Below are 27,715 nucleotides of genomic sequence, written 5' to 3'. Positions count from 1 at the left end.
GGCGGTCTGCCTCCGCCAGGGCGGGGCCGGGGGCGGGGCTTGGGCTGCGGGCGGCCTGCCTCGCTGGGACGGGGGTGGGGCTTGGGCTGCGGGCGGTCTGCCTCGCAGGGGCGGGCGGGGCCGGGACTGTGGGCGGTCTGCCTCGCAGGGGCGGGCGGGGGGCGGGGCTTGGACTGTGGGCGGTCTGCCTCGCAGGGACGGGGGCGGGGCGGGGCCTTAGGCCCAGTCCCCGTGCTCTCGCTCTGATTGGTCGGGGCGGGGCCTGCTTTTGACAGCGTCTCTCGCCCCGCTGCAGCGAAGTCGGGTGGTCTGGGAAGCCTGGGCCCGACTCTCTACGCGTCCCCGTCCCCCGTGGCCCAGTCCCGGCCATGAAGCGCATCTTCTCCTGCTCCAGCTCACAGGTGGCGGTAGGTGCCGAAATGTTTGGGAGGAAGGGGTGGGGCTCGGGTCCAACCCCTGTCGCGACCGAAGTCCCGAATCCCATCTCGGGACACCACCGCTTTTTCTCTTGCTTGATCTTTCCAACCCCTCCGCTCCCTCGGGGCGGCCCGCAACCCTGAGCTCCTTAAGATTCCGTCCCCCACACTCCAGCGTGCTCTCCTGACCCCTGCCCTCCCCACGTCCTTTCCCTCGGCTCCTTTCTTGTCTTCTCAATCCCTACACGCCCAACTTGTGCTGTTTCCCACAGCCCCTGCCCTCTCCTCAAGGCCTGTCTTCTAGTTAAGTTCTGTCTTCAGCTATGGAACCACCCCCAGCTCTGCCGCTGCCAGCCCCAAGCTCCAGAATGGGGCTTTCCTGCCCTGCTCCACAGCACTGCCCACCCTCACAGCCCTGTCAGCCCAGCAAGTGGTCCCCGCCCTGTGCCTTAGCCTAGCTCTCCTTCTCAGTTTCCTCCGCCCTTGCCCCCACCCACCCATACCACTTCCACTCCCATCTCTTGTGGCACCGCTGGCCCTCAGATATCGCTTCAGTCCTCTTTCGAATCAGTGCTCCCACATCAGCAGCCATCTCTTCTCTCCTCCAGCATTTTTCCCTCTCTACCCAATGGTCACCCAATTCCACTTTCCTCCCTTTTGCCTGGCCCTCCTCCTCCCTCCTCCTTCTGAGTTAATCTTGCAGTCTGGCTAGCCGAACAGGCACTGCCAGAGGGCACACAGTTGCCTGGCCGCTCCCCAAGGAGCTGGGTGAGTTGTCTGCAGAATCTACCCTAGCCAGTTCACTGCAGCATCAGGTCATCAGGCCGGTTCTTGGGCCAGTCAAGGCCTTCTGCCTGGTTCCCTTCAGGACCTCCCTTTACCTTAAACCCTCACCCACTTGTCTAGGGCCTTGTACTCTCTTCTTCCTCATCTGAATTCTTCCACTGAGTTGGGGAAAGGTGATGGTGAGAGGAGAGAATAGGGTGGATTCCCTCTGAGGGTTCCCAGACTTCCATTCTCTTTCAGAAACACACACACACACGGAAAACGACTACAGAAAGTGGTGTCTAAGCAGTGTAGCCTCTCCATCTCTGAAGGTCTCCCACAGAGACCCCTATCTGGGGATGGAATTTTTGGTGGAAGCTGGAATTATGGCTTCTTTAGAAGTAAATTAACCAGTTACCTGTAGTAATATTACTTGGTCCAACCTGCTTGGTGGTGCTGTTCATAAGCAAACATGAGAAACGCTCAGTGAGGTCACTGCATGGGCAGGTCACAGAAGCCTACAAGGGAGCCGTGAGGCAAGAGGAAGAACTCTGTTGAGGCCTGTCCTTGTCCCACTTACATTTGTTTCACCACTTATTTCCCACACATTGATCAGCTAACCAAAAAGCACTCGCTGAATGACAAATACCAGAAGCAGAGGGTACTCAGATGCTGTCTCCTTCATAATAATTACGTTACTCATGTGGACCCTTCCCTCGTCACTGAGAGTTCTCACCGTTGTCCTCCCTTTCAGGAAGTCTGCTCATCCTTAGCAGTGGGGGAACTCTTCCATTATTCCTGATTTTCCAGTCTTTGGACAGTGCAGTTTCTTCGGCCAGGCTGGGGTCAAGAAGGCTTAAAAAATAGGCCAGTTTCAGGTGTACATGGTTTCCCGATGAAACGTCCACACACACTCCTCATCCTAATTTCTCAACTCCCTCGGTGACCAACCAAGTCGGGACCTGTTTGTCAAACAGGTAGTGTGACGACCTTCTTAGGCTACTCCCAAGCCTGAAAGGCTGCCTCTCCCCTCCTCACCGCCCCGACCCAAGGCCGGAGCCCTGCACTCTCAGTCCGAGGTAAGGACTGGAAAAACAGTGATTACTTTTAAACGACTTTCAGGCATCCAGAATATAGGAAATCCCACAGACAGGAGCAGCCCCTGTAGTCTCACCTTATTTTAGTTGAATACAGGCTGTCATCAAAGGCTTCTCACGTATTAACTTGCTCTGCCGTTGCAGGGAGTAGACCAGAAAACCACTTAGAGGATGAACTTAGAGGAGTATCTGTTGCATTAAAACACTGAAATTCAGTTCTCTCCTCCAGGGCAGGCTTTTCGTTTCCAATTACCTGTCCTTCAGTGGCAGCCACCTCTCTCTACTGCAGGTGTGCTTCCATCTTGGTAAGAGGTTTTCAAGAGCACAGCCAAAGATAATGGGAGGCTGCAATTACTTCTACAAAGGCCCCTGATCTTGGCTTTAGAAACACAAAGCTTATCCTTGTTATTGATTCTGCTGATTAATTTGGTGATGGCGGTTCCCCTGAGGTTGCAAGGTAATCCAAGGAGGAAAGATTTGGTTATGAATTTACACCCGTTCTAAACTCTCCTTAGTATAATGAGATGATAGAAAGGTAGTTGGGTGGGTTTGGAACCACCTAGCTGGAAGGAAGAGTGCCTGCACTGCGAAGAAGCACCTTTACATCTACACAGCCTCACTGCCGTTAGTCACTGGCTGAGCAGAGCCAGACCCTTTCATCTCACTCCGTTAGCTGGGAAATTCTGAGCCAAGGAACATCCAAACATACCAACAAGGCCAGGAAGGAAGGGGATCGGCACTGGCATTTTTTGTGCACCTACTGTGTAGCAGACGTAGTGCCAGGTGCCCTGTGTGTGGTTGTATCATTAGGAAACTGAGGTCCAGAGAAGTTGCTACTTGCCTAATTTCAGGGATAGAAAAGTTAGAGACAAGGTTTAGACAGAACTTCCGATTGAGGTCAGTTTATGGCAGTGCAGTGTGATGGAGCCCGGGGAGCCCGGGCCCGAAGGGGCATTGGATAGCTGTGTTCTCACATCTCAGATTCTCCTGGTTTGTGGAAGAGTCATTTTGCTTATGTTGTTCTTTGAAAATTAGCCTGTTTGGAGACTCTTCTCCACGCAGGGAGTAGTGTCTGAGTGTGGGTGGCTTTGCCCTGGTGGCAGACTTAGACCGTTTATCTGGAAATTCGTACACCTTCTTCTGTAGCTCGGTAGTGGTGTGGTACGGGTGGTGACAACTGGAATTGGACGTCGGGTGGCCTGGGTTCTTGTCCCCATTTTGCCACTATTTTGGTGGTAAACACCCTGGACAGTTATTTAACCTTAACGTGCCTCAGCTTCTTCTGTCAAATAGATAGAACGAGCCCTAACTACCTTCTAGGGGTGTTGAGAAGCTGATTAAAATAGCACATGAAGGGGCTGTGAGGAAGGACTTGTGCTGTAAGAGGACAATGTGAGACTCCATCTACACTAGATAATTTTGTGGTTTGGGCGTTTAAGGTCTTTCCTAGTCGATGAATAATGTATCCTGGCTATGTAAACAGTATTTGAAAATGAGTTATTGGGCTTCCACAGACCCTGTTTTCCTCATCTCCTCTCATGGCCTCGTCCTTGTTGAGCTCACACCTCATAAGATGCAACGTGCCCCCACCAATCCCCCACTGCTTCCTGTGTTTTTGTTTGTAAGGATGCCGTACCTCTGTATGGCTCTTTACAGTTTACAAAGAGATTTTATGTACATTACCTCATATAAAACTCACAACATGATGAGATAGCTGCTATTACCCTCATTTTATAGATGGGGAAAGGGACTAGAGGTATTTAATGGCTCACTCTAGGCCACACGCTGGGAAAGTAGCTAGAACAGCCCTGAACCCCGAGTGAGGAAACGTGCGTCTCGGGGCCCTTCTCACGGCCTCTGTAGAGCTCTGCAGCCTCCTGCTTCTTTCCCCTCTTGACCACACCAGGCCTCCCTGTGCTTTCAGTCCCGGGTGTTTATACGCAGCGCTGTCTTTCATGCCCCATGACATTTTGATTATTACAATTACCACCCAACCCCCACAGTCAAGCTGAGAGGGTAGAGCAAAGCACGCCCAGGTGTGGCTGTGTCTGGGACAGCTGCTTTCTGCCGGGGAGGGAGGAAAGAATGGAGGAGGCAGTGACCTCTGTGCTGCCTCCTTAGCACTGCAGACACCTATGGTCGCCATGGAAGGGGAGGGAGACTCACTAAAAAGCATAGATATGAGAAGGGAAAATGGAAATTCTGTGCTTTCCCTCCAGTTCTGGGGCTCAGAGCCACTGGTATAGCTGACACAGCTAAGCATTTGGACCCCTGGATGTGAGCTGCATCCTGGCGCCTTGTTTTAGTTCTCAAATAACTGGGGACAAACGTGTGGCGGCAGGGGGAGATGAGAAGCAATTTGAACCACTCAGGAGTGGTTGGGTTGATTCTGTTTGCTCCAGCAAGACCTGGAAAATAAGAGGGAAAAGAGCGATGGCTATAGGACGGCTCTGAGGTTGGGTACCTAACATCAGTAATCATAATGAGAAAAAAAGAGAAATTTGAGATGCCATGCATTCAACACACCCAGAGGATTTTTAAAACCAGTGGTCCAGGCCCCTTTGGCCCAGGGCTGGCAGTAGCTGGCAGTGGTTCTCGGTGACATGGGAGTTGCTGTCTGTTTAACTGCCCACCTGGAGAGGACGAGTCATCTGTGCTGGGTGATGTGCGAGACAGTGGGAGGTCTGGGGGGTGCCCTTTGCCCTTCCTCGCGCCCTAACCATCTCCCTCTGGTCTTCTCGTGCCGCCTATCTCCCGTATCCACACCGTGTGTGGCTCTGCTCCAGGTGGAGAGATGGAGCCGCCGTGACCAGAAGCTGCTGGAGGCCGTGCGGCGTGGGGACGTGGGGCGCGTGGCGGCTCTGGCCTCCCGCAAATCCGCCCGACCCACCAAGCTGGGCCCTGCCGGCCAGTCCGCGTGAGTTGGTCCCCCGGGCCGTTCCATTTGAAAGTCCCAAACTCCAGCACGATACGGGATCACGGAATACCCACAGCTTGAGAGACTTTGGGTTGTTTCTTGTCTCAGTTAGCAAGCGTATCTGTAAATCTTTGCTGTGTATAAACTGCGGGAAGAAGATGTTGTCCTTTCACCTCCAGAGGGACGACAGTGGAGGACGTGTGTGTTGGGAGAGCTGGGGATGGCTGGGTGGCTGTGGCAGCTGCAGGGCTGGAAGGGGCCATCTGGACGAGGGTGATGTAACCCATTGTCTCAGCCACTTTGACCTCGTCGTGCCTCCTGCTCCGCCGGTTCCACGGAGGCTCCTGTGCTCAGAATTCCCTGCAGGTCCTGCCCTGGTCTGGGATTCCCTGAAGACTGTAGCTCTTGTTTCTATCTTTCCCTCCAGCTCCCTCACTTTGTGACTACAGGCCACACATCCTACTCTTTCTCAGGAAGACAGACTGCGAGACTTTCCCTTTCTGCTTTTGGGGCGGGGCGCGTGGCTGGAAGGCTGCGTTTAGCACCTAGCGCCTAGCACCTAGCACTCCCGCATCTCGTCCCCTGCGCCCTCCACCCCCGCCTCTCGGCCTGGTCCTGCAGGTTTCACCTGGCAGCCTCTGAGGGCCTGACTGAGTGTCTGACATTCCTGCTTGCGAACGGGGCCGAGATCAACAGCAAGAACGAGGACGGTGAGTCCGTGGGAGCGCCAAGCCGCTGCGCTGCCTTCTCCCCTGGCGGCGGGCCGGGCGGGGCTCTCAGCTGTGGCCCCCCCTCTCCGTCCTGGCCAGCACCCCTAGGCGTCCCCTTCCTGCAGGCTGCTCACACCTTATCTTGCTCCCACTACTCGAAGGCACCAGGGAAACAGGAATTTCTAGCCCTGTGTGGCTGAGAGCTTCTTGCTCTAATCTCTCCCTCTGATGATCTCTGCGGCTTCCCTTCCCTCCCTGTGAGTCACTGGAGCAGGGGCCGCCCACCTCTCTCCCTCTCTCCCCCCAGGAAGCACCGCCCTGCACCTGGCCACCATCTCCTGCCAGCCCCAGTGCGTCAAGGTGCTCCTGCAGGTGAGGCGACCCCTCGACTACTCCCGGGAAGGGGAGCGGGACCCGAGGGCCTCCTCACTTGTAATCCCCAAATGTACCCCTCTCGCCCCCAGGAAGATAGCTGGTTGCCATTTATTTGCAAACATTTATTTTGCACCTACTGTGTGACAAAGCAGTTGCCAGGGACTGTCCCCTGCCAGTCACTAGTCATCCATGGGGCTCTGCCATGTGTGCAGGGACCGACTGCTGTGGAGACTGGCAGGGAGTTGGGCAGAGGCGTCTGGATTAAACCGGAGGCCTGCTGTCTGCTTTTGAGGGGCAGGATCTAGTGGCACAGATGAGAAGTATTCACGGGGCATGTGGAGAACTCGTAAATAAACCCCGGGAAGTACAGAAGGCGCAGATACCCTACTAGGCCCCTGGACAAGCAGCTGTTCTGCTTTCGTTCTTCCAGGCCCTTTCCCAACTTCCCAGTTGTGACCCTAAAGCACCAGCCACGGACCCAGGCCATTTTCCTCAATATGTTTATTTTCCTATAACCTGATTTTTCTTAGGCCCTGTGTTTAGGAACCAGGGCTGAAATTTCAGATTGTTTGTATTGTGCAAAGGGAAGGACTGGCTCTCCTTGCATGTGGCCTCCCCTGAGGCTCGTCCTCTCCCCTCCCCACATTACGGGGACCCCCAAGAGTGGCTGTGCAGGGGGGACAGTAATGCCGGGCTCCCTGCCACTTCTCTTTGTGGCTGTTTGCAGCACGGTGCCAACGAGGATGCCGTGGATGGAGAAAACCGCAGTCCGCTGCACTGGGCAGGTGTGCGTCGGGGGACAGGTGGGGTCAGGGCTGCAGGGGACTTAGGGTGGTGGGGGAGGGACGATGGCATTTGGTGGGAAGGGCAGGGCAGGCTCAATGCTAAAGCGGTCAGAGGCGATGCTGGGCTGTGCTCTGGACAGACCCTTCTTGCTTCCACCTTAACCCCATCACCCCCCAATCCCCAGCCTCCTCGGGCTGTGCCTCAAGTGTGCTCCTGCTGTGCGACCACGAAGCCTTCCTGGATGTCCTGGATAATGTGAGTGTCACGGGCAGCGGGTGGTCCCCGACGCAGGGCTGCTGCTCTCTCTGAACCTGTCGGGCAAATTCCGTGGCCTGGAGGTATACAGCGCCACCCTCCTCTTCCTCCTCATCTTCCTCGAACCAGGGTTAGGCCTTGCTTCTAGGCAGCTTCTGACCCCGCGGCCTCTGAGGCGGGCTTCTTTCTGAGGAGGGGGAGGGTGGGCTGTGTCGGGCCCTGGCTGTCCCGTCCCTCACGACCCGCCTCCCCTGTCGGTGCAGGACGGTCGCACGCCGCTCATGATCGCGTCGCTGGGTGGGCACGCGGCCATCTGCTCCCAGCTGCTGCAGAGAGGTGCCCGAGTTAATGTCACAGACAAGGATGACAAGTGAGTCCTTCCCACCTCCCCCAGTTTCCAGACCCCCAAGTTGAGGAGGGCCCAGGGCTAAGTGTGCATGCCGGGAAGAGAAGGTGGGTCCTGTACTCGGGCTTAAAGGAGCTGTGTCTGCCACTTCACTGCTTCCTTGTGGGGCGTTGAGTATGTTTTCCTGGTTCTTTACTGGTCCGTGGTGGCCACCCCATCCCACCTAGCATCTCTGGCCATGGGCTCACGTGATGTGTTCTCCTGAGCCCCTGAGGGACAGCTGGACCCTGAGTGGGATTTCTGGAACCAGGACTCTTGAGTTCCACAGCAAAAGCCTAAAAGCCTGTCCTCGTATGTGTCGCACCCTCAGATCAGCCCTGATCCTGGCCTGTGAGAAGGGCAGCGCCGAGGTGGCCGAGTTGCTCCTGAGCCACGGGGCAGACGTGGGGGCCGTGGACGGCGGGGGACAGGACGCCCTGCACTATGCCCTGCGCTCGCAGGACACGGTGCTGCCGCAGCTGCTGCGACAGGCCCTGCGGCGGCGGGGAGGTGAGGCCACCGCCCGCTGTCACGCCGGGTGTGTCTGCAGTAGCTTTAGAGGCAAGGAAGCTTCTTAGAATCCTATTTGCCCCAGTGGAAATAACCCACGTTCTAATCATTGTCACTTTAGTTGAGAGTTTACTCAGTGTGTCTGTGGGTGTGAGGGGACTCCAAATTCCCAAAGCCAGGCCACGCAGCTCCCCAGTGAGCCTGGCACCTGCTAGGGCAGCTCTGGTGCGTGCTGCTGCAAGCACCTTCAGGTTGTCATCTTATGTCTTTTTGTGTGGTTTGCTGGCCAACCTCTCTCTTCCCTGCTGGCCCGCGAACCTCTCAGATCACAGGCCATTTCTGTTTTGCTTGCTTCTAGGGCCCCAAAGCCTACAGGAGGGCTTGGCACACAATGGGTGTCTAAAAAATAAATGAGTGGAAAAAAGCAATGAATTGACCCACCTCAGGGACTGGAAGCCGCGGTTGTTGGATAGTCAGACTCGCAGAGCAGGGGAGCCCCTGGCACCAGGAAGCACGTGTGCTGAGCATTATCCATTGAGGGGCCACCCCCCACTCTCCACCCCCAGAGGAATTCCAAAGACGGAGTATGGGCTGGAAGTGCATGGGGCTGTCTGCGCTCTCATCTCCCCATGTCTTCTCTTACAGGGCAGGGGCTGCTTCAACACTCAGGGCTTGCATCCCAGGTGAGACCCTAAGGGCCTCCCCGTTTCTGACTCGTCCCAGAGCGCTGCCCAGCAGATCTCCCAGCAGAAGTCCTGGGGCAGCTTTGGGGGCCAGGCTCGCTGCCCAGCCTCCCCTCCTTCCTGGTCTCCCCGTAGGCTTCCGCATCGGAGTCCCAGGGGGACCCTGCGCCGGGGAGCGCATGGCGGGCGGAGCCTGAGGAGGAAGATGCACGTGCTGAGGAGTGGAGGGGCAAGTATGAGGAGGAGCAGCGGAAAGTTTCCCAGCTGAGACAGGAGCTGGCGCAGAAGACTGAAGAGTGTCAGGCCCAGGCTGCAGCCTACGTGGGCCTGGAGAAACAGATTCAGGAGCAGGTGCGGGCGCTGGGGCTCCTCCTGCCCCAGGGGCCTGCAGCCCCGAGAGGACAAGGCTGTAGTGCCCAGCCCGGAGGGGACGGCATGGAGCAGGGTGGGCCCCTGAACCTGCTGGCTGAACACATACTTGAGCTAAAGAAGCAGCATCAGGCAGCCACAGCAAACACATCAGCTCTCGAGGTGGCCCAGGCTTCAGCCCCAAGGGAGATCCAGGATGAAGCCCACAGAAAGTCCCCACCGGAACAGGGGATACCCCACAGCCCAGGGTCTGAGACCGCTGGGAAGGCCACAGGAGAACAACCGACCACTAGTTGGGGACAGGCCCTTGGCCCTAGTCATACAGACCAACCTGATGCTGGCCGGCAGGAGAGTCCCCAGGCCCCGGGGGCTGAAGTCCCGGGCTCAGCAGCCGTGGACCAGCTCCTGCTACAGCTGAGGGAGGAACTGGCTGCAGTGTGGCGAGAAAAGGACGCTGCCCGGGGGGCTTTATCAAGACCAGTGCTGGAGGGTGCCCTGGGGAGTCCCCGGGCCGAGGCTGCCGCAGCCGCGTGGGAGAAGATGGAGGCACGGCTGGAACAGGTGCTGGTGCGGCTGGACCGGGCGAAGGCGGGGCTGCAGGGGAGGGCGGAGGCTGCCCCGGGGCCCCGAGAGGGAGCCCCAAAGGCAGCCCCAGGGTGCATGGCCAAGGAGTGTGCAGAGAAGGAAGAGAGAGTCCCAGGGGCCCCGGGGGAGCCTCCAGGAGCCCCCGGAGGGGAGCAAACCTTGGAAGGAGGCCTGGCCAGGGGACAGCTGGAGAAGGAGGTGTTGGCACTGAGACTGAGCAACAGCAATCTGCTGGCGGAGCTGGGAGAACTCGGGCGAGAGCGGCAGCGCTTGCAAGGGGAGCTGCAGGGCCTGAGCCGGCGGCTGCAGAGCGGGTCTGTGCCTGAACCTGAGGGCCAGCTGCGGCGCAGTGTGGGGCTGTTGACGGTGGAGCTGGCCTCGGAGAAGGAGGCTGCGCAGAAGCTGCGGGCGCACCTGACCTCACAGAACAGTGCCCTCCAGGAGCTGTGGGCCTGCCTGCCCCCTGACCTGGGGGGTGAGAGGGGCACACCGGGCGCGGCGGCGGTGCCCCTGCAGGAGCTGCGGGCTGCCGTTAGCGCCTTGGTGCACCGGCACCATCAGGCCCAGCAGGCGGTGGCCCGGCTGGAGGAGGAGAACCAGCGGCTGCGGGGAGCCCCAGCCCCGGGCGGGGAGCCCCTGGCGGCTTCGCAGGCCCCAGCATTCCCGCAGGTGGCCGCCCTGGAGCAGGACCTGGGCAGGCTGGAAGAGGAGCTGCACGCTGTCCAGGCCACGATGGGCGGGAAGAGCCAGGAGATTGGGAAGCTGAAGCAGCTGCTGTACCACGCCACGGAGGAGGTGGCCGCGCTGCGGGCGCGGGAGGCGGCCAGCCTGCGCCAGCACGAGGAGGCGCGCAGTGCGCTGGTGGCCCAGGCCCAGGCGTGGGGCCGGGAGCTGAAGGCCCTGCTGGAAAAATACAACGCGGCGTGCCGGGAGCTGGGGCACCTGCGGGCGGCCGCGGCGGAGGAGCGCAGCAGGAGAGGGGACCTGGCGGCCGGAGCGGCCCAGGATGCGTGCAGGGCCCGCGAGATGTGCGCGCGAGCTGAGCAGGCTGAGAGGGCCGCGGAGCTGCTGCGCGGGAGGACCGAGCAGCTGGCCGGGGCCTTCAGGGACAGGGAGGCCCAGGTGAGTGTGTGTGGGCTGGGGGAGGGGGTCCCCTGCACGGGGGTCTGGGGGAGGGGGGTCCCCTGCACGGGGGTCTGGGGGAGGGGGGTCCCCTGCACGGGGTCTGGGGGAGGGGGGTCCCCTGCACGGGGGTCTGGGGGAGGGGGGTCCCCTGCACGGGGTCTGGGGGAGGGGGTCCCCTGCACGGGGGTCTGGGGGAGGGGGGTCCCCTGCACGGGGGTCTGGGGGAGGGGCATCCCCTGCACGGGGTCTGGGGGAGGGGGAATCGCCTGCATGGGGTCTGGGGGAGGGGGTCCCCTGCACAGGGTCTGTCCCTGAACCCGTCCGCAGGGGTCACACAGCAGCCTAAACTAAGCCTGGGTCGCCTGCAGTCTATTACACTTTCTATGAGACATGTTTTATGAACTCCAAATAATCCATTTACAAATGAATTTAGTTAATTCAAGAACTGCCTGTGAAATGAGTGAATCCAGACATCTTACTAAAATGTGTGCATGATCAAATTAAGAATGTTATAAAACATAAGCAGTATCAGTTTTACATAGTACAGAGCACATAAAAAACGGAAGGAATGTCGTGCCTGTAGGAAGCGGTGTGGGGCGGGGCAGGTGCACAGAGGAGCAGCTTATGTTGAAGAGGAGACACTAGCAGACGACTGGGTAAAGGGAAATCGAGTGTCGCGGCTGGGAATGTGGCCTCTGGGCTGAAACGGTCTGGACTTGAATTTTGATTTCAAACCTTACCAGCTGTCGTTCCTTGGGTAGGTTATCTAACATGCTGAAGTCTCAGTTTTCTCGTCTATAACATGGGGATATAGTAATAGGGCTATTGTGAGAATTAAATATTACATTTAAAGTGTCCAGAGCCGTGTTCGGCATGTGATGTGTGCATCCGCTGAGGCCACCCTCCCTTCGGCCACCCCTCCCGCTGCCACGGATCACCAGGAACTGTGTCCCTCGTCGCCTCCCAGCCCGCACGACCTCGTGTCCCCTCCCCCCGGGGTCAGCAGCAGGACAAAGGAAGGGCCCAGACCCTGGACTCGAAGAGTTCTTGGTTCAAGTCATGATGTCCTCACTTAGCAGCTGCTTGATTTTGACAAATGACTTCCCCAGGCTCCTTAGCGACACAGTGTGGACAATACTACTTACTTCACAGAGCTGTTTTGAGTGTTAAATGAGAAAATTCTGGTACATATTCAATACCCCATAAAAGGAAGCTGGCCTTGACCCTGGGCCCCACTGGGCTTCCAGTGAAAAATGACATGGCCTTGTGGGTTCCATTTGCTCCTTTTGGCTCAGATCAAGGAATTGTTGAAGAAGCTGGAGCAGCTGTCAGAGGAGGTCCTCACAGTTCGGGGAGAAAATGCCCAGCTCGCCCTGCAGCTGCGGGTATGCCACCGACAGAGAGGGGGGCAGTGAGGGGACACAGGTGGGAGACTCGGCTCTGGGCATTGCAGTGGACTGGAGGAGGGCAGTGGGTCTGGCGGGGCCAGTGACAGGCCAGAGGGGCCCATTGGACCACTGGGACAGGCAGCTGTCCCCTCCCACTGCTCCTTACGCTCAGGGGGTTGGGGTGTGGGTGGGTGGTGGCCCCTGTCCTCCCACTGATGCCCCCCCCCCCCCCAGGACTCCCAGAAGAGCCACGAGGAGATCACATCTGCCTACAGGACTCACCTCCTGAACGCTGCTCGGGTGAGCATGGCGCAGCACCGGGGGCAGGCAGGGAGCTGGGCTGTTCCCTGCAAGGTCTTGGTCTTTCTCCGCATGTGTCACTGTCACTTCTCGGCCAGCTGCACCTCCCGTGGTCCAGGGCCACGAGGCAGGGCAGGGCGGTCACGCGTGGCCGTGCAGGGAGAGGTGCTTACCCTTCCTTTCAATCCCTGGTCCACAGCAAGACCTTTTCCTTTCTGTTCCGAGTTCTGTCCTAGGTCAGCACACCCCCATCAAGGAAGCAGAGGTGGGCGGCTCGCTCCTTTATCAGGTCTAAGAATGACCACAAAGAATGAAATGCCTGTTGTGTACCAGGTGCTTCGTATGCTTTACATCCTGCATGCCAGTCCATGGCAGCAGTGTGTGGCCCCCACGGCAGCCCTGGAAGGGGGCAGCGTTATTTTCCTTGTGACACTAAGGCGTCAGTCATGGAGAAGTTAACTTCTGTGAGGGCGGGCACATAGCTCGTGAACGGCATTCTGCTCTGCCCTAGAACCCCTTCCTCCTCGTCCTCCCCATTCTCGGCCCTTCACCTCCTGTTCCTTCCTCCCGGCGTCCCCAGGGCTGCATGGAGCGGGACGTGTACGACATCTTGCTGCGAATCCTCAGCATGCAGGAGGACTGAGCCACCTGGTGCGGGCGTGGGATTCCTCTGTTGTGAGTTGTGGGCTGAGGGGGGAAGGGGTTTGGGAGGAAGGACTTGGAGATGTCCCGGGGGAAGGGAACTGCAGTCCCTGTGCCTCTGCCTGCTGCGGGGGCCATGGGCATGTGAGGCGAGGTCAGTTGAGGACACCCAGGGAAGCACGGGGGCATTAGGGTCAGGTGAGCAGGTGGACAGAGCGGGGCTGACGCATGGGATGGGGTTGGGTGACTTCCCCAGTGCTGGGGTGAGTGATGGTGGGAGAATAGTGCGAACTGGTCCCCGGTTTGCCGAGCCTCCCCTCACGCCCACACCTGCGTCCAGACATTGACCCCCCTCCACTCTCCTCCCCCGCACAGGGGGTCGTCTCCTCCAGCCCCGAGGGATGAGCATCCCCTTGGCTTCTCGGCATGGGCGGGAGGAGACTGGAGACGTGGAAATTGTGCATCTTATTCTCCAATTTCTTCTTTCAGGAAACAGGAGCATCCCCAATTGCCCGAGGCCCCGCCAGGCTGGGGCAGATGGGAGGTGGGGGCGCTCCCCAGGGCGGGGGGGGGGGGGCAGATGGGGGGCGGATGGTGCTGATGCTCCCCAGAGATGGATGGAGGGTGCTCCCTGGGGGTGGATGGGGGGGCACTCCCCAGTGTGGTGGGGGTGGAGGGGGGGTGGCGGGGGCGCTCCCCAGGTCAGCGGGGACAGGGCATCACCTGAAATCACAGACTCGAGAGTCTGGACCCGGGAATCAGTACGGATGGGACAAAGGAGGGGTTGGAAACTGCTCTGTGAAAAATGAGCAAGAGGCAGGCGGTGCTGGGGGTTGTTTCTTTGTGTCCTGAGGGGACCGTGGAAGGGTCTTGTCATTCCCTTTTGATCACAAATGGTCTCTTGCGGCTTTCCAACTATGATTAGAGTCCACAGTAAGAAATATGTTTTACATCCTGTTCGTATGAATCTGAAATAAAACTTACCCTTATAATTTCTAATTCTATTTGTATCCTAGCCTATATCTTCTGCTATTATAAAAAAAAAAAAGTTCATCACGATCCACCCACTAGTTTGAACAACAGAGTTCTCAGCAAAAATGGGGCTTGATGGACTTCCCTTCTGGTCTGAGATCTGTCCCTTACGAGCACAGTGCCATCCTTCTTCTCTACTTTGGGACTCCGAGTCTGTGATCTTTCTTTTTTTTTAATTAAACATAACAACATACAAACACCAACATTCTTACCATATGATTATTCTGTTCTTGATATATAATCAATAACTCACAATATCATCACATATTTGCTGATGATAGTTGCATATTCATCATCATGATCATTTCTTAGAACATTTGCATCAATTCAGAAAAAGAAATAAGGAGAAAACAAAAAAATTCTTACATACCGTACCCTTTACCACTCCCTTTCATTGCTCACTAGCATTTCAATCTACTAAATTTATTTTAACATTTCCCCCTATTATTTATTTATTTTTAATCCGTATGTTTTACTCATCTGTAAATAAGGTGGATAAAAGTGCCAGACACAAGGTTTTCACAATCACACAGTCTATGAACTTTTTTAAGGGATTGAGAGATGTAGATTTTCTTCAAGACGTACAAACTAAAATTATTCTATTTTGTGAGAGACCATGTGTCTAGACTTGAGAGTTTATTTTTTACAGTCACTGTCTTCACCCCAGGTGCAAAGAGGGACAAGTCTGAGTACTGGGAAAGGGAGGAAGGGACCCCAAGAGTTGGCGTCTTCTCTCCGGTGCTGTTCTCAGACTGTAAAACCAAATCTCTTTTGGTCCCTTCCCCAGGGGTTCCCCCCTCCCCATCCCTCCACGAGGCAGGCTCCAGTGAGAGGAGGCAGCGAGGGCCTCCAACATGGGATTGCAGTTCCGCCCTCCCAAGCCCTCCCGCCTCCCACGTGCCCCCTGCCCGCCCCCTGCTCCCTCTGGGCGCCCCCTCAGGGCAGCAGAGACCACGTCGCCTCTCTACCAATCAAGCTTCTAGAAGCCCCAGCTCCAGGTGGGGACTGAGACAAGCAGGAAAGTAGGGTGAAAGCAAACGGGAGGTAGGGACTATGTGAGGTGGTGGGAAAATAACTTGTTTTTTGAATAGTTTTACTCCGAGGCTTCAGTTTTGGACCATTCTGTGCAGGAGCTGAGCCTGAGCGGCTGGGTTGAGAGAGGAGGGGAGGGACAGCCATGGGGATGGGCCATGCCAGGGTTGCAGAGGCTCCTCCAGGGCTTGGCCAGGAAGAGAAGAGCTGGGGTATGTGGGTCAGGTTCTAGAAAAGGTGCAGGTCAGCTTGGGAGTTTGTGTGGGTGGGGCAGGAGAACGGAGAGAGGCGGATCGGCTGGAAATCATGTTAAATGGTTATGGTTAGATGTGATAACGTATAAACTAAGATAGGAGGTGTGGACCGAAAGAAAAGTCTTAGAATTTGGAGAAGGGGAGAAAGGGTGCAGCTGTCACCGGAAAAGCATCAGAAGGGGCCGGTCACTTCTAATAAGGGGAACAGAACCTCTACTTTCCTGACTGCTGAGTTACCAAAGGATGCAAAAGCACTGTTATATTCCTTATTTTACATGGGGTATGGGGTGGGAAGCACGAAGAAACCGCAGAGAAATGGCTAAACTTCTGTATGAGTCAAGAAACAGCTTAGGGAATGGAAGCCAGGCGTCTGGCTCCTTCCCGGGCCCTGGAAGCTAACGCCTGGGCGTCTGGACTGTGGGGAGGTGAGGGAGGTTACGCTAACACCACGGTAGGGCTTTCTCCAGCCTCCGATCTTCCCACGTAAACTCCCTCTCTACCATCCAACAACTCCTGGAAGTTTCCTTGATTTCAAAAATCCTTCTCTCACAAAGTCATTCTAATCCTAACGTCTCCTCTTATTCCTCCCAGGATGGATGTTTGAGGGAACTTGGTAGGGAATTATTACTCCTGGTCCACCCCCCCGCCCAGGCCGGTCCCCAGATGTAAAAGTGTGAAGGGAAGTGCAGGGGACCTGGAGGTGAAGCCCCATCAGGGGGTTCGGACTATGTCTTTGATGTCTGTGATCTGGAACTTGAACCTGATTTGCAGCCTCTCTCCTTTCCCTGGGACATTAGCTTGTCCACAGGTATTTAAAGAGCCCACCACTTGCCAGGCAGTGGGTTCAGCAGGAAGAGCATGGAAAAGGTGTCTGTACCTGTGGAATTGCAGGCAGGACCTGATTCGGGTGCCTGGCTCCCAGCTGCCTTATCCTGTAGGGATGTGGAACTTACAACCTCAACTTAACCTTTAAAGGAGAGGTGCTTTTGTCATGAAATCCCTGGAAATCAAGGTGAGGTTGACTTTCTAGCCTTCTTTTAAACGTTTGCAGTATTTTTGCGGTAGAATTGACATACAATAACCATAGCTATCCAAAGTGTACAATTTGATGGTTTTGACATATGTGTATAACCTATAACCGTGAAACCATCTCCATAATCAAGGTCAACAACAGTTCCATCCTTCCCAAAGGCTCCCCTGTCCTGCCCCCTCCAGCAACCACTGGAAATTCTAGAAAATACTGATCTTTAGACGTTTCTGACGTAAAGAACTGGACCAAACCAAAAATGGGCAAAGGACCAGGTGAAGACTTGCATGTTGGGGAAGGCAGCTGGGACTTAGAAGCAAATTCTTAGCCTGCATTTAGCTTGAGCGGCCCATGACCAAGGAAGGAGCCCGCGTGTCAGGAGGGGCTGGACACCTCCCCCAAGGACACAACCAGCGTCCAGCAGGCCCCTAGGGCTATTGCAGGCTGCCCCTCGGTCATATGGCTGGGGGAGGGGCTCCTAGGAAGGGATATACTGGCGGCTTGAGCAGAATGAGGGGCTGCTCATATACATCACTGAAATGCTTTTCTTGCTTGCTGATGACTGGTTTAACATGTCTTGTCTCTCTGGCAAGGCTTTTGTGTCCTCAGCACCTAATAAACCCTGAACACCACTCAAATAGTCACTGAGCGCAATGGCAACATGACTTCGGCCCCGGCCAACTCTAAAGTGCCCTCAGTTTCCCTGTCTCTGGCTCCACCGATTTGCTCTGTGGCCTTCACAGGAGTTACCAGCTGGGCTAAGAATGGGACCTCCGAAGGGGCCGGCCTCGGGGAAGAAGAGGAGATGGTTCAGAGAGGGTCAGAAAGACCCGCCCTCAGCTACACCTCGGTGTGGGGTCTCTGGTGTCCAAGTGTGTATCTGGGGGTAAGGGGGGCACGCGTTGTGGACCTAGGGCCGGGCACAGTGAATTCGGAAACCCGGTGTTTCCAGACGGAGGGAGCGCAGCACACCAAGCAGTAAGCGTTCCTGCGGTCGCACCCCGTCCGCCCCGTCTCATCTGGAAGGCCGCCCCTGCAAGGCCGCGCGCGAGGGGCCAGAGACGGCGAGAGGGGGAGATGGAAGAGCCGCCTCGCCACCTTTCCACCTCTCCTGGTGCCCGAGTGCAGCGCCCACTAGGCCCGGCCCCGCCCGCCAGGCCTAGGCCCCGCCCACCACATCCCGCCCCGGCCCCGCCCACCAGGCCTAGGCCCGGCCCAGGCCCGGCCCACCACAGCCCGCCCCGGCCCCGCCCAGTCCAGGGCCAGGCCCCGCCCACCAGGCCTAGGCCCGGCCCACCACAGCCCGCCCCGGCCCCGCCCAGTCCAGGGCCCGGCCCCGCCCGCCAGGCCTGGGCCCGGCCCACCACAGCCCGCCCTGGCCCCGCCCAGCCCAGGGCCCGGCCCCTCGCGCGGCCCGGGCCCGCTGACCCTGCAGGGGCGGCCCCTGGCCCCGCGCTGGGCCGGGCCGAGCTGCGGGCTGTGGCCGCGCGTCCAGCTGCCCCGCGGAGCCCCGGCCCTGCCTACGGCGGGAGCGGCGCCCCCCGCCCCCGCCCGCTCCGGACGAGCTGGTAAGTCCCGTTCTCGGCGCCAACTTTTTGGCTGCGGAGTGTGAGTCCGTGGCTGCAGCGTGGCCGCAGCGTGGCCGGGGCGCGGGGCCGGACGGCCGTCTTGTGGAGCAGAGGCTCCCGGGCGGGGGCGTTGGCTACGGGCTCTTCGCCCCACCTCTGCCGCTGCCTCTCCGCCTTCCGGCGAGCTGCCGCCCCAACGCCCCTGCCCCAACGCCCCTGCCCCTTCCCTTCCCCTAGCCCCTGCCCCTGCCCCCTGCCCCCGGTTCCCCCGGGGTGACAGGCTCGCTCCCCCAGCGCGCCCTTCCCCGCGATCCCCCGGGCCGCCCGTCGCGCGCACCCGCAGGGGCCGGGGCCGGGGCCGGTCGGCGCGCGGGCGGGGCCTGGGGGGAGGCGCGGAGCCGCGCGGGCGGGGCGGGGCGGGCGGCGTCTGCGGCGGGCGCCGGGGCGGGGAGTTGCGCGCCGGTCCCTGGGCCTGAGCTCGGGCTGGGCTCGGCGATGTCTCAAGATGGCGGAGCTGGGCGAGCTAAAGGTGCGGCCCCTCCCCCCCGTGGGGCCCAGCCGGGCGGCAGCCGAGGCCGGGCGCCGCTGCGGGGCGGGGGCGGGGCGGGGGCGCGGCGGGCTGCTGGGCGCGCGGGAAGGGCTGCGGGCCGGGCGGGCGGCGGCGCGGCCCGGGGGCGGGGCCGCGGGCAGATGCGGGGAGGGGCCGGGGGCGCCGTTGCGGGGCCGGGGCGCAGGGGGCGGGGCCGCGGGCAGATGCGGGGTGCGGCCGGGGGCGCCGCTGCGGGGTCCCGGGCAGATGTGGGGTGCGGCCGGGGGCGCCGTTGCGGGGCCGGGGCGCAGGGGGCGGGGTCCCGGGCAGATGCGGGGTGCGGCCGGGGGCGCCGTTGCGGGGCCCGGGCGCAGGGGGCGGGGCCGCAGGCAGATGCGGGGAGGGGCGGGGGGCGCCGCTGCGGGGGCCCGGGCAGATGCGGAGTGCGGCCGGGGGCGCCGCTGCGGGGCCGGGGCGCAGGGGGCGGGGCCGCGGGCAGATGCGGGGTGCGGTCGGGGGCGCCGCTGCGGGGCCGGGGCGCGGGGGGGCGGGGCCGCGGGCAGATGCGGGGTGCGGTCGGGGGCGCCGCTGCGGGGCCGGGGCGCGGGGGGCGGGGCCTCGGGCAGATGCGGGGTGCAGCTGGGGGCGCCGCTGCGGGGCCGGGGCCTCGGGCATATGCGGGGTGCGGCCCGGGGCGCCGCTGCGGGCCGAGCGCGGGCCGGCTGCAGCGTGGAGTCGGGCTCTAGCGGGGAGGGCCTGAGCAGGGCCCGCGGGTACGAGGTGTGCGGGGTGGCCTGGGGCAGACCTCGGGAGGCCCCTCGGGGATGTGGACCGCGGGTAGGAGCTCGGCGGATCCGCGCCCTGGGAGCTGCCCGTAGGCGGAGGGGCGGCAGCGTCCCGGAGACCAGGACCCAGAGGGTGGGCGGGGAGGAGGGGAGGCCACGGGCTTGGCGAACAGGACCGAGCTGGGCAGGCTGGGGAGAAGGGGGCAGGAGCGCGGTTCTCAGCACATTTCCCCGAAGGGGCCCAGGCCTGCGTCTGCCATCCCGGGATGGAGGAACCGTGGAGAGCCCCTTTGAGACTCAGGGAAGGCGTCCTTTAAGGAGAGAGCCCTTAGTGCTGCCTGGTCGCCCCGAGGAGGCCAGCTTGCCAAACCTTAGCTTGGGTCCAGCCAAACCTAGCTTGGGTCCAGCCGTCGGCCTCCAGGTTTTGTGTTTTTCCCCTTTGGGTTGGTCCCCTGGGAAGTGCCAGCAGGGTTGGGGTCCTACCACCGGGTGCTTGTGAGTTTGCTCCTGCTTGGGTGTCATGTGTTTTCTCAGGGTCCCGGGGCCTGTTTAGGGCTTTGCGGGGGCCTCTTGTACCCCTGAGGGTGGGGACAGGGAAGGCACCCAAGAGAAGCAGGACGATAGCTGCTGGCAGATGGAGTAATAGGTCACTGGGTCCTGTGGTTCACTGTGACCCTCTCCCCAAGTTTCATCCTGTTTCTCAGAGCAGGTTCTGCTGGGGTAGGATTTGGGGGAGCATCGATTCCCGACCTGAAGCCCTGACTACAAAGCTCAGAGCCCTGGGCCAGTCACTGAGGGGGACGGGTACTGGGCGCAGCTGTCCGGCTGCTGGCCCCCCTCCTGGGGCTTCCGGGGCTCTCGGGCCTGAGTTCCCTCTCTCCTCCTCCCTGTCTCCAGCCTCCTTCCAGGAGGCCGGGATGGGTCTGAGAGTCCGAGCAGCAGCAGGGGGGACATCAGCTCAGGGGGAGCTTCAGGGGCAGAGGCTGGAGGTGGGGCATGCAGTGGCTCTGCCACCCGTCCCCCCGGTCATTTCCAGGTCTGGGGTGACAAGGCCCCTCACGCTGGTTCGGCACGGTGGGTTGAGCGGGGGCTGCTGACCTGGGACTGAGCGATCCCCTTGGCCAAGCTGCCGGCCACAGCCTGCCAGTGGCCAGACCTTGAGTCAGGGCTGAAGGGAGGTGGCAGTGCCCACCCAGGAGCCATCGCAGTGTCCCAAGGGGACAGGCCCGCGGGCTGGCGATCTCAGGGCCTCTGTCCCCGCAGCACATGGTGATGAGTTTCCGGGTGTCCGAGCTCCAGGTGCTCCTCGGCTTCGCCGGCCGCAACAAGAGCGGGCGCAAGCACGAGCTCCTGGCCAAGGCCCTGCTCCTGCTCAGGGCCAGCTGCGCCCCCAGCATCCAGATGAAGATCAAGGAGCTCTACCGCCGCCGCTTTCCCCGCAAGGCCCTGGGGTCCTCCGACCTCCCCCTGCTCCCGCTGCCCCCTGGCACCCCGCCTGTGGGCTCCCCCGGGCCCCTGGCTCCCATGCCCCCTGCCCTCCTGGCCCCTGGCCCCCTGCTGGGCCCCAAGCACGAGGTGGACATCCCCCCCCCTCCGCCCCAGCCTGTGCACCCCGACGTCACCATGAAGCCGCTGCCCTTCTATGAGGTCTACGCAGAGCTCATCCGGCCCAGCACCCTTGGTAGGGCACCCTGCCCCCCAGCCCCCTGGTCCTAGGCTCCAGCCCCGAGGGGTCCGCTGCCTGTGCTCGGGCCTGGAGATAACTGCCCCTCATGCCCCCAGCGTCCACGTGCAGCCAGCGGTTTGAGGAGGCGCACTTCACCTTTGCCCTCACCCCCCAGCAGGTGCAGCAGATCGTCACATCCAGGTATGGCCCTCTGGCCTCCCCCTCGGGGCGGGCTCAGCCCTTTTCCTCTTTCCTCTCCTCTGGACCCTGCTGTCTCTCTCTCTTGTGTATCTCTTCCTGGAACCGGACTTCTAACTCCACGCCCCGTCCCTTGGCCCCTGCCCCTAGGCGCCGCAGGCTGACTCTCGCCCTCTCTTCCAGGGAGGTTCTCCCGGGAGCCAAGTGTGATTACAGCATCCAGGTGCAGCTGAGGTGAGTGCCCCGGCCCCACCTGGCCCTGCGGAGGGTGGGACACGCCCGGGGGAGTGCAGGGGCAGGATACATGCCCAGGACATACTCCTGCCCAGCCTGTGTCCCCCAGCCCTGGGCAGCTGGGAGCCAAGGCTGCAGAGGCCACATGACCTATTTTCTGGGGTTCCCTGGTCTCTCCCAGGTTCAGTGACAGACCTGGCTCCCTTTCACCTCCCCGCCTGTCCCCAGGTTCTGTCTCTGCGAGACCAGCTGCCCCCAGGAGGACTATTTCCCTCCCAACCTCTTTGTGAAGGTCAACGGGAAGCTGTGTCCCCTGCCGGTAAGTGCTCCCCTGGCAGCAACCCCTCCCCGTCCCGTCCGCACGTGCCGACTGCTCGCCTCTGTATACTGCACCAGCAGGGTCAGGGTGGCTGCGGGGAGGGGGCCATGGCCCTACTGTCGCGACATCTGTGAGAGGGAGACACATCAGACAGGCCTGTGCGCTGTGGGCGCCGTTTCCTGGGCCCGTCGGCATTGCCGGGAGGGCGCCAGGACGGGGCTGGGTGGGGTCCATGGGGTTCCCTTGGCCCACCATGCAGGGCCCTGCAGCCTCGAGGCACGGGGGGAGGATTTCTGTCCCTCTGCCCGGTGGTGGAGCTCTGCCTCCCACAGCCCACAGCCTGGGGTCAGTGCACGGGCCGGTCACCTTCCAGGGGACAGGTGGCCCAAGACAAGCTGTGTCTAGTGTTAGCGCAGAGCCCCTTCCTGGATGGACCCCAGCCTGCCCACCCTCCCCTGACCCGCCGTCCTTCCGCAGGGCTACCTCCCGCCCACCAAAAACGGGGCTGAGCCCAAGAGACCCAGCCGCCCCATCAACATCACTGGCCTGGCCCGGCTCTCAGCCACTGTCCCCAACACGGTGGTGGTGAACTGGTCGTCCGAGTTTGGACGGGTGAGCCCGGGGAGGCTTGGTGGTGCTGGGCACACACAGCAGGGGCCCCCATGTCCTGGCTGGGGGGTGCGTCCCGCCCTCTGGTTTCTCCGTCTCAGCCCCGGGTCTGCCTGACGGGGCTCGGGTGGCTTTGCGGAGCGCGGAGGCTGATGGCCGCTCTCCTGCCACCCGGGGCAGAACTACTCCCTGTCCGTGCACCTGGTGCGGCAGCTGACTGCGGGGACATTGCTGCAGAAGCTCAGAGCCAAGGGCGTGCGGAACCCCGACCACTCGCGGGCGCTGAGTGAGCGACGTGCGGCCTGACCCTGGACCCCACGGCGCCTCTCGGCCCGTACTTGCTGTCACCCGCCTCACCCTGCCCTGCCCTGCGGCCTTACGGCAGCTCCTCATGGACCCTAAACCCAGGCCTGCCGGGCACGTGCCCTCGCGGCCGTCTCAGCTGGCCCTTAGGGACGCTCTGATCCCCTGTAGGTCACCTCGGCCTAGGCGTCCCCCAGCTCTGCCCATGTACCCGTAAGGGGGGGGTCTCCTCCTGATCAGGACCCTGCGTGCTGCCCTAAGCTCCCCCGGGCTGCCCCGCGGCCGTCTGTCCCTCTCCAGGCCCGCTGTCCATTTGCTGACTCCATTGCTCTGACTTGGCTCCTCTTCCAGTCAAGGAGAAACTGACCGCTGACCCTGACAGTGAGGTGGCCACCACCAGCCTGCGGGTGTCCCTAATGTGCCCGGTGAGCAGGGACTCGTGGGGACCTGGGGCAGGGCTGCGCAGGTGCCGAGGCTGACCTGGACCCCCGCCCTCCAGCTGGGGAAGATGCGCCTGTCCGTGCCCTGCCGCGCCCTCACCTGCGCCCACCTGCAGAGCTTCGACGCTGCACTCTACCTGCAGATGAACGAGAAGAAGCCCACCTGGACGTGCCCCGTGTGTGACAAGAAGGCCCCCTATGAAGCTCTGATCATCGACGGGTAGGTAGCTCTGCTCACCCGGCTGGGCACGGCTGCCTCGCACAGGTGCGTGTGCCTGCGTACGATGGGTGCAGCACATACTCCTCACGGGAACCCAGCGCGCACCCTATCCTCCACCTGTGAGTGTGTGTGTGCAGACACCATCTGGAGGATGATAGTACACCAGCGTTGTGTGTGTGTGTGTAAACTCACCACCTCGAGGGCCATGATACACCAGCATGCATTCATTTTAAAGCCTAGCACTTTGGCACATCAGGCTTTATGTTTTGTTTCATTTTTTTCCAAAGCAGTTTCCAGAGCTCTTTTACACGCTTAAGGGCACAGCAGGAGGGCAGTGGGTGGATGGCGTCCTGCTGTGCGAATGAGGGCGCCAGACCCCGGGGAGCCGGCAGAGCTGAGGCTGCTGTGGCCCCTCCCGGCCCTGATGCCCTTGTCCCCTCCAGCCTGTTCGTGGAGATCCTGGACTCCTGCTCGGACTGTGATGAGATCCAGTTCAGGGAGGATGGGTCCTGGTGCCCAATGAAGCCCAGGAAGGAGGCGTCTGAGGTTTGCCCCCCGCCAGGGTTTGGGCTGGATGGTGAGTGACCCCCTGTCCCCCGGCTGAGCTGAGCCGTGAGTGGCCCCCTCTCTGAGGCCCGGCCCCTGCCCCCCAGGCCGCCAGCACAGCCCCGTGCTGGAGGGAAGCGCGCCCGGGAGCAGGAGGAAGGTGGAGGTCATCGACCTGACCACTGACAGCTCGGAGGAGGAGGACCTGCCCCCGGCCAAGAAGCACCGTCCTGTGCCCCCCGCCGCCGTCCCGCCCCCGCCTGCCAGCAAAGGGTGGGGACCGCGGCCAGGGGGTGGGAGGGTGGGCGGCGGGGGCGGGGGCCGCGGACGAGTCGGGGGCAGACAGGCTGGGGAGGGGGCGGTGTCTGAGGGCGGGGGCGGGGGCGGGGGCGGGCGAGGTGCTTGCGGCGGCCCAGCCCCTCCTCTCGCGCAGGGCCGTGTCTGCGGGCCCGCGGCCGCCGTCGGTGCTGCGCTGTCCTGCGCTGGGCGCGCTGGGCGCTGAGCTGCTGGCGCATCTCCCGCTGCCCGAGTGCCCGCCTGCCTTCCCGCTAGGGGCCGAGGGCCAAGGTACGTGGCCTGCCCGGACGGCCTGTCCCGCCGTCCCCCCCCCCCCGTCTCCTTGTCCCCGAAGGGCAGGCCAGAGGGTGACCCAGACTCTCTCTCCCTCCAGGCCTGGACCTGTTTTCTTTTCTGCACACCGAGAGCCAGGTGGGTGTCCCCCGCCTCTGGGGCCCCTCCCGCTCCCACTCCCGGAGCCGAGTCGGCCTCTCTGCTAGGGGGGAGAGGCAGCGCCCCCTCTCCTTTCGGGCCGGGCTTAGGGAAGCCCCTGTCCCCACCCCGGCACAGGGTTGCAGGGCCGCGGGCCTGGCAGACTGGGGGTTGCTCCAGGCTGGAGGGATGGTGGGAGGGGGGAGGGACGGAGGGAGTGCCGGGGGCTGCAGAGAGGGGCCCCGTCCTGCGCGAGGGCACCGGCGCGGGGCAGGTGGGCGCGGAGCCTAAGCCGCGGCTTCGCCCCCAGCACTACGCGCCCCCTGCCATCACCTCGCTGGACCAGCACGACGCCCTCGGCCGCTTCCTCCAGTACCGGGGCGCTGCACCCCACTTCTTGGGCCCCCTGCCGCCCGCGCTGGGGACTGCCCCGCGCAGCCCCCCGGCCACACCTGGCCGCATCAGCAGCATCGTCAGCCCCGGGGGGTCCTTGCGGGAGGGCCGAGGCGGACCCCTGCCCTCAGGCCCGGGCAGCAGGCCGGATGTTATCTCCCTGGACTGATCTCCGGGTGACGGGCAGTACAAGGCCCTGGTTCCCGTTACCCTTCGGGGACCCTAGCCAAAGGCCACAGCCCATGTGCTTGTACACCTCCTCTTGCCCGGGTGCCTGTCAAGGCTGGTACCCAAAGGGTCAGTGTTAAGCCTCTTCTGAAGGGCATGTGGGGCCACTAGGGTAGGTCCTTAGGTGGGAGTGTCACTGTGGCTGCTTCACTTCAGTGTGGGAGGCCAGGGCTGGGCCAGGGGTGGGGGGACGCCCTTCAACCAACTGGTTCTGTCTCATGGGAGGGGCCCTTCCCCTGTCCCCGGGTGCCACTGTCCCCAGTGCCACCGTCCCCAGGTGCATCATCTCCACATACCACCGTCCCCAGGTGCACCATCTCCACGTGCCACCGTCCCCAGGTGCACCATCTCCACATACCACCGTCCCCAGGTGCATCATCTCCACATGCCACCGTCCCCAGGTGCACCATCTCCACATACCACCGTCCCCAGGTGCATCATCTCCACATACCACCGTCCCCAGGTGCACCGTCCCCACGTGCCACCATCCCCAGGCACACCATACCCAGGTGCCACTGTCCCCAGGTGCCATCCCTCTACCTCCCCACCTGGGGCTCTGCTCCTTCCCCTCATCGCTGGTCTCCTCATGTGCTTTAAGACAGGTGGACAGAGGCAGACTTAGGAACAGAGAACTCTATTTTGGGTTGTAGTTCTTTTGTATATAAACAAAAAAACCAAAATACTCCAAAGATGACTTCCCTGCCCAGCGCCTCCCGTGTGACTGAGGACATAGCCACAGCCCTGGTCCCTGGGCTGGGCCTATTTATGTACTCAAGTTCGCAGAGCTTCTTAGCCAGCGCAGCTCTTGGCCCCCCAGCCCCCGGCTGTGGTGAGCCGGCCTCGCGCTCGCCCCTGCCTGGGAGGTGGGACCCCTCCTTCCCAACCTTTGTTTTCAGGCTTCTCCCGGTCCAGGACCTATGCTGTCATTCATTCTGCTCCCCAAGTTGGGCAAGTTCCTACCCACAATAAAGGTTGACTGTATGTGAGTGTCACCCGGACTGCCCGAGCCCCCGCCGCACACGGGGTGTCGTACCAGCGTCTCTGGAGCAGTCTGTGTCCCCCTCCCCGCCCCTATGCCCGTATGCCTTTCCAGCGGCCGCTGCAGGGCCGGCGCGTCCCTCCTCATGTCCTCGGTGCCGAGCTGACCGTGGCCGTGGCGTGGCCAGGGTGGTCGCAGCAGGCCTGGGGTGGCGCTCCTGCAGCCTGCTGACAGCCTTCGTTGGAGCCGCGCCTCGCAGGCTGCAAAGCACGGCTGTATCCATTGTCCCAAGCCCAGCTGGGGTGTGGGGGGGTGCGTGTGGGGTGACACCCCTGCTCACAGGAATGAAGCAGATGTGGGGGGCAAGCTGGACTCCAGCGTGGGCCTTCGACGCCAGCGAGCGGGGCAGGAGCTGTGGGTGGTCAGTGTCCCTGAGGTCACGTGCCCCACCCTCAACTGCTGCCCCGGTGCCCCCCCGGCCCCCAGTGGGAAGAACGCGTGCAGGACTCGGGGAGACGCTCTTAGCTTGCAGGACGTGGGGTGCCGGTCCCGGGGGAGGCCTGGCCGTCCCTCCTCCGGCGGCACGGCCCAGCTGTCCCTCCCTCCTCCGGCGGCACGGCCCAGCTGTCCCTCCTCCGGCGGCACGGCCCAGCTGTCCCTCCTCCGGCGGCACGGCCCAGCTGTCCCGTCGCCCAGGCGCCTCTGGACCTGGTTGTCCCAGGGTCCCAGCCTCTCGGGTGGGGTGGAGGGAGCCATGGGCGAGGCAGGGTGGTCACCGCGCAGCTGGCGGGGGATGTGCAGCATTTGGGGTAACCCCAGCCAACCTAGGAGGGAGGTGGACCGAGAAGAAAACAGCAGAAAGTGAGAATTTTCTGTCTCTGAGGGTTTATTAAAAAACAAAAGCAGCCATCTGGGGTGAGATAAAATGCTGGCCAGATGCTGCGGAAGCATGGGGGTGGGGGTGCAGAGAACCCAGCAGTGGCCCTGGGTCTCGGGGTCCCCATGTGCACCACTCAGGAGCCACAGGCCCTGCACTCTGCAGAGTTGGGGGAGCCGCTCTCCGCAGCTGCAGGCAGACGCTTACCCCTGGGCGGCCTTGAGCATCTATTGGCCCATGACAACCCCCTCCCTTAGGACAGTCACCCCCAGTGACTGATGGCTTCTGGACTTGCACGTCACCTCCCACCAACACCCCACTGTAGCGCGCCCCACTTTACTGAGGTGCTTTCTCGAGCTAGTTGTATGTCCCCACGCCAGAGACCCAGGAGCCCCTGCACTCGGCCCCCTCCTGCCCCTTACTCAGAACACCGAGTGCTGCAGACAACCCTAACCCCAGA

The 27,715-nt window shown here is 61.4% G+C and overlaps 2 protein-coding genes across 5 annotated transcripts; both read left to right on the top strand.

Moving 5' to 3' along the window:
• Positions 1 to 188: 188 nt before the first annotated feature.
• On the top strand, positions 189 to 13,972 carry ANKRD35 (ankyrin repeat domain 35). The gene is made up of 14 exons (XM_077155921.1): positions 189 to 407; positions 5,065 to 5,195; positions 5,817 to 5,905; positions 6,213 to 6,277; positions 7,008 to 7,065; positions 7,251 to 7,321; positions 7,585 to 7,691; positions 8,038 to 8,216; positions 8,862 to 8,899; positions 9,035 to 10,975; positions 12,274 to 12,363; positions 12,601 to 12,666; positions 13,247 to 13,341; positions 13,798 to 13,972. The coding sequence occupies exons 1-13, from the start codon at positions 369 to 371 to the stop codon at positions 13,307 to 13,309; spliced, it is 2,937 nt and encodes a 978-aa protein (XP_077012036.1). The 5' UTR covers positions 189 to 368; the 3' UTR covers positions 13,310 to 13,341; positions 13,798 to 13,972.
• A 4,674-nt stretch (positions 13,973 to 18,646) lies between these two features.
• PIAS3 (protein inhibitor of activated STAT 3) lies at positions 18,647 to 26,380 on the top strand. Of its 4 annotated transcripts, none has more exons than XM_077155918.1 (14): positions 18,647 to 18,750; positions 20,799 to 21,216; positions 21,318 to 21,402; positions 21,583 to 21,633; positions 21,862 to 21,952; positions 22,430 to 22,564; positions 22,742 to 22,847; positions 23,216 to 23,289; positions 23,364 to 23,524; positions 23,968 to 24,101; positions 24,178 to 24,343; positions 24,504 to 24,637; positions 24,741 to 24,778; positions 25,089 to 26,380. In XM_077155918.1, the coding sequence occupies exons 1-14, from the start codon at positions 18,727 to 18,729 to the stop codon at positions 25,338 to 25,340; spliced, it is 1,869 nt and encodes a 622-aa protein (XP_077012033.1). In that variant the 5' UTR covers positions 18,647 to 18,726; the 3' UTR covers positions 25,341 to 26,380. The 4 variants fall into 4 exon arrangements, with proteins under 4 accessions (XP_077012033.1, XP_077012035.1, XP_077012034.1 ...); XM_077155920.1 differs by having other exon boundaries at positions 21,550 to 21,633; positions 23,448 to 23,524; XM_077155919.1 differs by having other exon boundaries at positions 21,550 to 21,633; positions 23,421 to 23,524.
• Positions 26,381 to 27,715: the final 1,335 nt, after the last annotated feature.

This window comes from Tamandua tetradactyla, chromosome 4, assembly GCF_023851605.1.
Source record: "Tamandua tetradactyla isolate mTamTet1 chromosome 4, mTamTet1.pri, whole genome shotgun sequence".
In the NCBI taxonomy this organism is placed as follows: domain Eukaryota; kingdom Metazoa; phylum Chordata; class Mammalia; order Pilosa; family Myrmecophagidae; genus Tamandua; species Tamandua tetradactyla.
The sequence above is the reverse complement of the archived record's forward strand: the minus strand, read 5'-3'. Positions and strand labels throughout refer to the sequence as shown.

Excerpts from the sequence above, each read along its gene's own strand:
- PIAS3 (XM_077155917.1), top strand. The coding sequence starts at position 18,727 with ATGGCGGAGCTGGGCGAGCTAAAG. Across the intron at positions 23,290-23,363 it reads GGGTGTCCCTAATGTGCCCG|CTGGGGAAGATGCGCCTGTC; the intron begins GTGAGCAGGGAC and ends CCCGCCCTCCAG. Across the intron at positions 24,638-24,740 it reads GCTAGGGGCCGAGGGCCAAG|GCCTGGACCTGTTTTCTTTT; the intron begins GTACGTGGCCTG and ends CTCTCCCTCCAG.
- ANKRD35 (XM_077155921.1), top strand. The coding sequence starts at position 369 with ATGAAGCGCATCTTCTCCTGCTCCAGCTCACAGGTGGCG. Across the intron at positions 408-5,064 it reads GCTCCAGCTCACAGGTGGCG|GTGGAGAGATGGAGCCGCCG; the intron begins GTAGGTGCCGAA and ends GCTCTGCTCCAG. Across the intron at positions 8,900-9,034 it reads ACTCAGGGCTTGCATCCCAG|GCTTCCGCATCGGAGTCCCA; the intron begins GTGAGACCCTAA and ends GTCTCCCCGTAG.